Genomic DNA, 10,570 nt, shown 5'->3' with positions numbered 1-10,570 from the left:
CCCCCAAACGAACCACAAACACTCACAAATACTGCTTTATCTTTATACTGCCAAGGCCCAGTCTATTAAAGAAGTAAAAGGACTTAGGACTCTGTACCATTTCTGCAGTCATGAAATTTAATGGATATTCACAAGAGTTTGGTACAAAAGATTGGGTGATGGTCAAGCCATGCCAGCTATTATTTTCAAGGTGTGAGAGTCATTGAAATGCTCAGTGGATTAGTAACAGAGTATGTCAAACCTTTTAACTGGAGTCATCAGCTTAAATTCAGTCTGCTCATATCAGCAACTATAACTGTGGCTTATGTTCACTACGCTTTTTCCTCATGATATCACATCAACCAACCATCTTACTAGTAAATTCTGATTATAACTGGAAGGTCAGGAATGTTCCTCTTTACAACTTCTTCCAGGTTTTTGAAGTGTAAAATGCAGTCTTTATACATTGTAAAACATACAAAAAGAAAAAAGCATTAAGTTAAAATATGCTTAGCTTACCTACCTAAGTTTTTCCAAGTGAGCTTTGGGTTTTGGTAGTTTCTCTGTTTAATTCAACTTAGTCCTTTAATCAGACTGATATTATTTTCTTAAAAAAAAAATTAAACTACTACTCCCACAATTTGTGCAGTCGTGTGCTCTTTGTACCACACTGAACACTGATCACCTTCAAAGTGTTGCATAAATATTTAAAAACAATTATACGAAGCATCTGTTGTACGTTTTTCACTGAAAAATAATCGTTCTAGTCATTCTGCAGACAGAGAAGGAACATTAGAAATACTATTTGGAGGAAATCTTCTGAAACTTACTTTCAAGGGCAAGTGGTAATCAACTTTATTTTTAGGCTAATTTCTGCATTGCATTTGTAAGCAGTAAGTCAGTGAAAGTACCATTGCCAATATTATAATCCCATCCACAAATACCTTACTACTTAGTATATTATGATAAAGCTTGCAAACCAAAATTAAATTAGTAAGGGCTTAAAGACAGATTGACTCAGAAACTAAAAGTCTCTCAGATTCAGATTCCCACACAAYATAATTTCTCATCTCTTTCAATGTGATTGGCACCATGGCTTGGGTTTTTAACTGCAAGAAAAGAAATCTGAAGGAAAGGGTTAAAAATCTCTACTTCAATCCCACTTTCTCTAAAGGAAAAAATATACAACTTCGATCTTGAGTGCCGTCTCTGAAAACAAAAAAAAAAAAAGGAGTCAAAGAATAATAAAAGAATATTCACATTTTCATCACACCCCACAAAATTTGGGGTTTACAAGAACAGCTCTTTACTTTGTTCATAAAGGACAAGCTTTTCTGAAGGTCCTCTGCTCCTTCCTATTTTGTCCCTAGTCAAGGCTTCAGCCCAAAAGCCCAAAAGAAGATTTAAAATGTAAGTTAGACTGATGAAATGGTCATCCCAATGCAGACACAGGTGCCACGCTCTCTCATCTCCTGTGGGCAATGCACTCCACTGACAGGCAGGAGAATTCTGAGGCAAGGTCCTTTTTCCTCTCATTTTTATAAATGAGTATATATATGAATTTTTCCTCTCATTTTTATAAATATTTCTTTAATTCTGATGGCACATTAAAGCTTCAATTATTTAACCCACAAATATATTCTTGTTATGAACACTCACAAACCCTTTAAAGAGCAATGATAAAATCTCTCCATTACTAGGGGTTTAAGAAGTAAATATCAATGAACACAACTACAAACTCAGCCTGCCATCAGCTAAAAGGAAAGTACATTTTAGGATACATTAATATTTCACTGGCAAKTAAGAGGTATTCCTAGTGAAACTGGAACAGTTAACTTACCTAAGTTCCTTTAGGAAAAAATTGTAATGATCAAATCTCATTTCCTTCACAACAGTTTTAACACTGGGAAGGGAAGGTAACTTCCCTTTCTTCACACCTTTCATTTTGAAACCTCTGTTTGAAAACCTTTTTGAAATCTCTGTTTGAAGACTTCATGCCATTGATAATTTTTTTTTTGATGAATCATGATCACCCTATTGGATTCACATATATGGACCTTCATGCCCTTCAAGCCTTACTGAAGTTGCTGTCCTTAGGAGAATTTTTATAATACAGCCCACCATATTACATTTACCCCAGAGCATGAACCAAAAAAGGTACCTGAAGATTTAAGCAGGCCTTAGATAAGACCCTCACATTACAAACTTTCTGAAAAAAAAGTCTGATTTAGTGTATTACAGAATCTTTTTAACACTGTTCACATACTGTCTAGTCCTGTGAGATGATCAATATCTTCCCAACATCTTARGTTTTCAGACTTAAGAACATTAAGCAAGAGAGTTGTTTAGTAATAAAATTATTTTATTTTCATAAAATGTATTGCCTTTCTACCACTCTTTTCTCTCCAAAATATCAGAGGAATAAATCAGTTTAGAGGCCATCACAGAACATTTTCTCTGGTCATGTAGTTTCCACACCCACATGGTCAGCTTTCCCCTGCTTTGCTATACTCCCCTGACTGATTATGCACAGGCATCATAAAGCTCTTTTCAAACACGAAYCTAAGCAGAAAGGTCTCAGATGCCCAGTGTTTCAGAATTAATGTGTGTACTGTTTTCAAATTATCTTATCCCACAAAAATTCATATATGATGAGAAAGTTGGTAAGGTAGCAGGTGACTGTGACAGGGTAGAGTAAGGATAGGGCAAACAGCTCCCCACAGCACAAGTGCTGGACACACTGCCAAGGGTTTACACACGCTTCGAGAGCCTGATTTGCTATATCACTGCTGCTAATACACTGTGCTGAGGTGACAAGATCTGACCAAAGCATGGATCCACAGGGATCACAGGGAACATAACAGCATGGCTGGTACACTGAGAAAACAGTGTACAACAGAAACACCCCTGCTACATGACGTGGTGTGGYAATGAAAAGGCTAAAAACTCAGCAGGAAAACCTCCTCCCCTTCACCCTGGGCAGTTTCTCAATTGCCAAATCCACACATTAGATCACTGGAAACAACTGGAAATGCTTACTGGAAATGAGTTTTATTTTTTTGCATTACAAAGAAAATTCCTTAAACAACATTACGAGTAGCCTGATATTTTTCTGATTATTTTTTTATATCCATGACTTTTTATATCCATGACTGAAAAGTCAGATATTACTTCTTGATGTTTTCCTTAAAAAAGAAAAAAAGTTTTTCTCTCTAAATTACCAGGTTTTTATTAGAAAAATATGAACTACTTGCTAATCATGGAAGTTGCATTTTCCTCTGGCAAGAAGTGTATCAAGTATTCATCACTTTTAAACACATGAAGTTATTTGAGAGTTAATGTTATTCTAATTTCTTATCCTTAAAATAAACTAGACAATCTTAGCTGTATAAATAGAAAGCCCTTAGGCATGCACAGAGGTTATTCATAGCAATAAAATAATAGACAGCAATCTAAATTTGGACTCAGTCTCTTAAATATTATATTTTTAAACTATTTCTCTGTTAGTCTAACTGGGGAGCATAGCACAGTCTCACCATTTCAACCCATTATCTCGCCACTGTTACTCTGGGGCCTGCATTTTGAACAGCCAGGAATGGTGCCCTGCAAGCTGAGGTGTCCTGTGATACTTCTAAAATTAAATACACAGTTGCTAGATAAATTAAGGCCTGACCTTGTACAACTGTAACATAAGCAGAGTGGACCCACAGGAAAGTATTACACATGACTTCTCTAAAATCTCATCAAATGTTACACGAGGTCTGGGAGGCATAAGAAGATTATCTGTGCCCCCATTGGTTCAACAACTCCCATTAAGAAAATTAATTATTTGCCAATTATTTTCAAGGGCTATGTTAACAAACTCTGGGAGCATATTTACATAAATCACAACAAATCTGAGAAGATTTAACCTTTAACTAGCTGCAGGTCCCACCATATCACATCACCAAACACTCATCTCTCCTTCTGAGGCTGACATGATGGAAAGCTTTAAAGATTCAATGATAGACAATTACAGTATTTATTTAATTAGCTTAATAATTGAAACTGGACAAGAGAGCAGGAGGCATGGCACCAGACAGCAGTGATGCAAAAACAGAATAACCCCACAGTAACACCAAGAACAGCAGTACCTAGCAAGTGAAACCAAGGCATGGGATGAGGAAACAGCTGGAAACACCACTGATTCAAAACCTCTTATTCTGGTATTAACCAAWTAGTTACCAGCTTTAACATAATGAWCAGAAAATAAAGGTACAYAACAAAATGGAAAAAAAAAAYCCCAAACTTCCAACTTCTCTTTAAYTGTCCTAATGAAATGAAATTTTACAATGTAAACTCTCACATGACCCTCCCTCATTTGCATTTATAGAATCATAATGCATTACAATCTTTGAACATAAGGTCAACAAAAACATTTAATGATGATAAATAATATTCACTGTAACTTCTTTTGCCTGTGCAACTTAGCTAAAAGTGGCATGCCCCTAAAAGAACCCAGTATAACAGAAGCAGACAGAAACAATGCTGAGATCCTGCTCTGTGGTTAGCTAAGAGATTATATGAACAGAAATATACTGTCTAATTAAAAATAAAAAAATACATATTTATAATATATATAAAGAACATGAATGCTTTAATTATTTAAGTTCTTTCATTTCCTTTACACAAYCAGGACATCATCAGAACTAGTACATATCCACATTACAAACATGACATTGATTTTCAGGTATTTTTAATAACATTCTGCATTTTGCATAAAGTACCTGTTTCCACTCTTACACAATAACTATACTACTATATATATCAATTATGTTCCATGCAGAGTAAATAAGACTTTTGTTCAGATACCAAAGCAATATGGCAATTACAGAAAAAATAGAATGAGATAAATTCATTGCTGWGACAAACATGGGACGAGGAGCAAAGCATTGATGTAGGGTGCCTACATACTGAATATTAACACACAGGATAATACTGCTAACAGAATCCCTAGTGTAAACCAGATAATAAATAAACTGTGAAATGCCATGTGGGTGGTTTAGGGTTTGGTGTTTTTTTGGGTTTGTTTTTTTTCTTTTTTTTTGTTTTTTTGTTTTGTTGTTTGTTTGGTTTTGGCTTTTTGGGGTTTTTTTTTGTTTGTTTGTTTTTTTTTTGTTTTCACAATCAGGTACTTGACGACTACACACTGACAATACTTCTTAGGTCTGGGCTTAGCTATGTTTTAAAACAAATCCTCTATTGGAACAGGGTTTGACCATCTGGAGAACTTCCCACAGTATCACTTTAGCATTTTCAGGAACAAGGCCTACTGTTTTTCACCCTTTGTTAGGATGTGGAAAGGACACACGTACATGCTTAGGCTGGCTAAACAGTCAGAGCTACTGCTTGAATAAGTTAATTGTGTTAAAAGATCGCCTGGCACAGAACAATTTGTACTGAGGTCTGTTAGAGTGACCAGGAGACAGACCATTTGGTTGGACCATCAGAGAGGAGTGTTCCAATAAAAAAAGGCACAAACTTTTAAAGATTGCCATTTTGGAAAGAGAGTTTCAGTACCTTGGAAAGAAACGCCAGGTCTTTCCAATGCGATTGCAAAGAACACGTAAGTGGGGAAGCCCTGAATTCTCATATAAACTGCATTAACCACTTTGCTTTAGTTGCAGGTTGGTGAAAGTGCATGTTWTATCGAAGGACTGGCTTCCAGGGAGAACTCAACAGTATTCTGAAACTCAGTTTGTTGAGTTTGATTACCAGTTAAGGAAAAGAGGAGCTCAAGAGCAGGGCAAAGCAATTATAAAGAAAACCTTGTTCAGAATAAGATACAAACTTACAACACAATTACTATAAACTATTAMTCACTACACAAAACSCACCTTTTAAGTTAGCAACTAAGCRTAAGATTTAATAGAGAGACCAACCGGATTTTGAAATAAACATCACGTTCGCCTCTACCAATATTTTAACTGTGTTTTCATTGCTCTGTTGTCCCACTRTCATAACCCCAAGGCCCATAATTCAGTCTTGTATTTCCTATTTTCTGTCTCTTTCTGTTTTGGGGCGCTTTTTTCTTTAGCAATCGATGCATTACCGCAGAATCACCACTCCGTGCCGCCGGCCCCCCTCAGCGCCCATGGCGCACGCGCSTTGTTCCCGCCCCGCCCCGCCGGCCGCGGCCGCTGTGGCGCATGCGCAGCCGCGCGCCCTCCGCTGCGTCCTCTGCGGGCGCCGCGAGCGCGGCCATGGCGGGGCCGCTCCGGAAGGTGAGGCGCTGCCAAGGGCCTGGAGCGTCCTGCTGGGATCGTCCTGTCTGGGGAGAGGGTAGGGGGTGYCCGAGCCGCGGGGTGAGAGCGAGGGAAGAGCCGAGGGCAGCGCAGGGCCCGCGTACTCTGCCCGGCCCCCGGGGGTGACAGGCCCGCGGTGTGGGCGGCAGGAGGCGGGGGCGCCGGAGCTACACCAGCAGTCCCTGGGTGGGCATCACCACAGCATCGCCAGCTGATCGAAGGCAGGGATTGTCCCGCTGTGATCTGCACTGGGGCGCCCTCACCTTGAGTGTGCAGTTTGTGTCCAGTTTCCGTCACCGCGATATAAGAAAGAAACTAAGCCATTAGAGGGCATCCGAAGGAGGGCAGCGAGGATGGTGAAGAGCTTGAGGGGAAGCCCTGTGAGGATTGGCTGAGGTCACTTGGTCATTCAGCCCGGAGAAGGGACTGAGGGGAGACCGCATTTTAATTTACAACTTTCTCGTTAGGGGAAGAGAAGGGGCCAGRCACTGATGTCTGTGGTGACCAGTGACAGGACCTGAGGGAATGGCCTGAAGTTGTGTCAGGGGAGGTTTAGGTTGGATATTACAAAAAGGTTCATCACCCAAAATGTGGTTGGGCTCTAGAACAGGCTCCCCAGGGAAGTGGTCMCAACACCAGCCATAGCTCAAGAAGCGTTAGGACCCTGCTTTGGGACACRTAGTGTGATTCTTCTGGATGGTGCTGTGCAGGGCAGGAGTTGGATTTAGTGATCCGGGTGGGTCCCATTCAGCTCAGAATATTCTRTGATTCTGATAAGGTGAGCTGCTCCCTCTGGCCAGAGCATTGGGACTCTGGGATCAAAGGCATATGGCCAGAGGCAGGACTGTTGTCACAGAATCATCCCTGTTAGATGTATTTTGAGTCAAAACAAAACAATTAATGTGAAAATGGATGCTTTGGTCAAGTATGTTTATGCTCTCTGCAGACCACTGGACTTGTAGGATTGGCTGTAGCTGAGAACCCTCATGAGGTATGTCATGTATCTTATTCTGTAGTTAATGGAAACTGGCAGTGAGATCTAAGGTTTTTTTATGGGTTTGCATGTGTAGGTGTGCTGTGTACCTTAATCTGGTGCAGCTTAATGAAACAATATTGTGTGATAAAGGTTCAACGCATGTCATTATAAGTTGTTTCACACATGTACTTTTTTGTGGCATGTGCTGATTTCAAAAACCTCTCTTGTGTAAGTGCTTTTATGAACCAATATGATTCCTACTTCACAGGCAAAAAGATTTTTGTTGCTTTGCTGTGTTGTGTACCCAACAACAGTCTTAGATGATAGAGGCTAACCATGTAGTGCAAAGCCACTTYGAGGCCTTGTGATGGCAAGCATGTTGAGATTGGGATACTTCAGTGGTACTTGGGAACTGCATTAGGTGGTTCTTGTAGCAATATGTGGCTTCCTTTTTACCTCTTCAGGGTCAGTAATGTAAGCATGTTTGCCACATCATGATTATTCAGGATTCATTAGCTTTGAAAGAGCTTTAGTAATTTTTAAAGTTACCCACCTTGAAATTTCTTACCACACAACAATTCTGTTTCAAAAATGCTTTTGACTCCAATACCTAAGAATGCTGTTAAAGAGAACCATTGGTAAAATCACTGCTGTTTTGTAGAAACTGTTCTAGCTCAGTCTACAGCCTTGTCAGACACCTTCTGGGTGAACTTACTGCATTTTAATTTCTTCAGTGACTTAAAGCGAAGCGTAAAGAACTGGACAATGCTTTATTTGAAGTTTAGATTCTTTGCCAGTCTTCTTTTTGTTTCCTGTTTTTTCTTCTATTTCTTTTAGTATTCTGCTTGTTTCTTACTCTTCCTATAGGACATCCATTCCTTGTCAGTTAGATACAATTACCCAATCCAAAAGTGTCAATTTTTTCACTGCAATATGTCCTTTATCCCTGCATTTAAATCCACCAATAAAAGGTTCAGGTTTAAGTCTGTTTGTTACTCAGAGCTTAGCACCAGCATGAGGAGAAGTGACAAAACCTCCTCCATTATAATCTCTTTGTATCTTCCTCAAGTAAATTTTGAGTATCTGATGGGTGAGACATGAATTTGTCTCTCTTTTTTTCTTTTTTTAAGAGCACTTTACAGCATTTACTGGTTTTTTTTTTTCCGTTTTGCATCAAATGTGTTCAGATTGCAACTGTCTTTGTGTTTTCTTTTTTTTTTCTTGTTTTTTTCTTTGAGGAATGTGACAATGATAATTTTTCAGTTTTTTTTTTTTTTTTTTTCCTGCAAAGATATATCTTTGTGTTTTCTTTTTTTTTTCTTGTTTTTTTCTTTGAGGAATGTGACAATGATAATTTTTCAGTGCTGATAAATCTCACTTACCAAAGATGGAGTTCAGTGGCTCAGACTTAATTATTAGTTAATCTTGCACTTCTGGATTGAATACCATACTTTGTGTATAAGTAGTAAATTAGTAGGTTTGGTAGGACAAGAAGTTAAATAATTGTAGTAGTGTATTTTAACCATATCTTGTGATCATTTCAGCGCCTGCGAATACTGTACTCAAAAATCCTTGGTGTCCTGCAAAACATTCCCCAAGATGCAGCTTATAGGAAATACACGGAGCAGATTGTAAAGGAGCGATTTGATTTGGTGAAAAAGGTAAGTACAAYGCTATTTAATTAATGTTGCACATGGAAAAATTCCATAGGATGAGAAAAATGATTTTCAGAGGGCCTGTCTGTTTTTCAGGGGCACATGTAACTTTTAGATACCAATTCAGAAGCAATTGAAGTATTGAGGTTTATTTTTGTCTTTGACTGGGATATTTTGATGGCATATGAAAAGGAATTATTAATTTCCTKCTGATGTTCTGTGAAAATTAGAAGCAAACATAATTTTTGTGAAAAATTCACAGAAAAGTAATTTTCACACACCCTTGAACAGAAAAATGCATGTGCTCTTGCCAGTGTAGTATCTTAGCACAAYCCTTTTCTTCAGTATTTAAAACCACTTTTTGTTATGTGAAACTGTTCAATACTGGTGTGTTTAAGGTGATAATTGAAAAGTTGCATATAATTCTATAAAAATGCAAGAACAAGACATTTTTCCAATGTATAAACCAAAGCCCTTATCTGCTGATACTTCTTTGGGTTCATTAAATAGCGTTCATTCTTTGCGTTTATCATTGAGGGTGTGGTGTTTGCTTTTCAATAACAAGTGAGTGTGAGATTTCTTTGATAATCTAAAATGATATAAACCAGTAGTTCTGAGGAAGATTGGAGTGTGATCTGGTTAAATTACTGCTTTCATGCTTTTTATGGGCTTTCTTCTCAGTGAAACATTTTTTAATATGTATTTGAACATAGGAGACTGATGTGCAAAAACTACAGGACAAACTGAATAGTGGTCAGATAGAAGAAGTCATTGTACAGGTAAGGGGGAAATTTAAGATGATGTAAGAAAGTAGCAGTGATTTTTAGTGCTCCTTTGGCTCAGCTCCTGTTCGGAAAATTGGGAGTTTTGCATATCTTCCTTTGCTGCAAAACAAAAGGGGAAAAAAAACCCTGAAAACAAATTTGTTATGTAGTGATTGGGATGGCCATGCTAAAACCTAACAAATCGTTGTTTCATGTATTATGCTTACAGATATGCATGCATATTTACATTGCTTCTTACCGACTCAAAATTAGTGAAAAGGACATAAGAAGATTGAATAATATTGGGGGATAATCAAAATAGAATCCMAAATATCATGAAGTTGTGATTGGAATGTCTTGCTGAATAGACTGGGGGTGATTGGGTGTTTAGGGATGATTTCAGTTTTTTTATAAACAAATGCCCAAAACATAAAGTTCCTTTGATATTTATAGGTGAAATTTGTGGTAGTCTGTGATTGTGATAGATAGTGACATCACTGAGATAATTAACTGAAATACRGGTAATTTAATATTTTGGCAATTGTAGAGAATTTAAGACTTTGTGTATGGTGTTTATYAACAGGCTGAAAATGAGCTGTCCCTGGCAAGAAAAATGATACAGTGGAAACCATGGGAGCCTCTRGTTGAAGAACCTCCTTCTGACCAGTGGAGATGGCCAATATAAGTTTCAAAATGATATAAACTCTTGAAAGTAAAAAGAAAAATATAATTATTATTCTGTTGTTACTGACAGTTTAAATTAAAATATAATTACTTCATTAAAATATATTTTGTCCACTTATATTTMGCAGTCTAAAGTCTAAAGACTGCTGCCAATTTCTTGCAAAAATGGTTTCAAGAAAATTCTTTCTGACCTGTCTGCAACTTCTGGTTTATTTACTTTTTTTTTTC

General features: G+C 37.8%; 1 protein-coding gene across 1 annotated transcript; it reads left to right on the top strand.

The window, feature by feature from the left end:
- Window positions 1–6,159: 6,159 nt before the first annotated feature.
- Window positions 6,160–10,538, top strand: NDUFA5 (NADH:ubiquinone oxidoreductase subunit A5). The gene is made up of 5 exons (XM_057378584.1): window positions 6,160–6,242; window positions 7,210–7,254; window positions 8,784–8,900; window positions 9,608–9,673; window positions 10,242–10,538. Exons 1-5 carry the CDS (start codon window positions 6,168–6,170, stop codon window positions 10,341–10,343), a joined length of 405 nt encoding a protein of 134 aa, XP_057234567.1. The 5' UTR covers window positions 6,160–6,167; the 3' UTR covers window positions 10,344–10,538.
- Window positions 10,539–10,570: the final 32 nt, after the last annotated feature.

Source organism: Malurus melanocephalus, unplaced genomic scaffold (genome assembly GCF_030028575.1).
Source record: "Malurus melanocephalus ecotype Western Australia unplaced genomic scaffold, MMel_1.1 scaffold_11, whole genome shotgun sequence".
In the NCBI taxonomy this organism is placed as follows: Eukaryota; Metazoa; Chordata; class Aves; order Passeriformes; family Maluridae; genus Malurus; species Malurus melanocephalus.
Note: the sequence above shows the minus strand (reverse complement) of the source record. Positions and strands in the feature narration are given on the sequence as shown.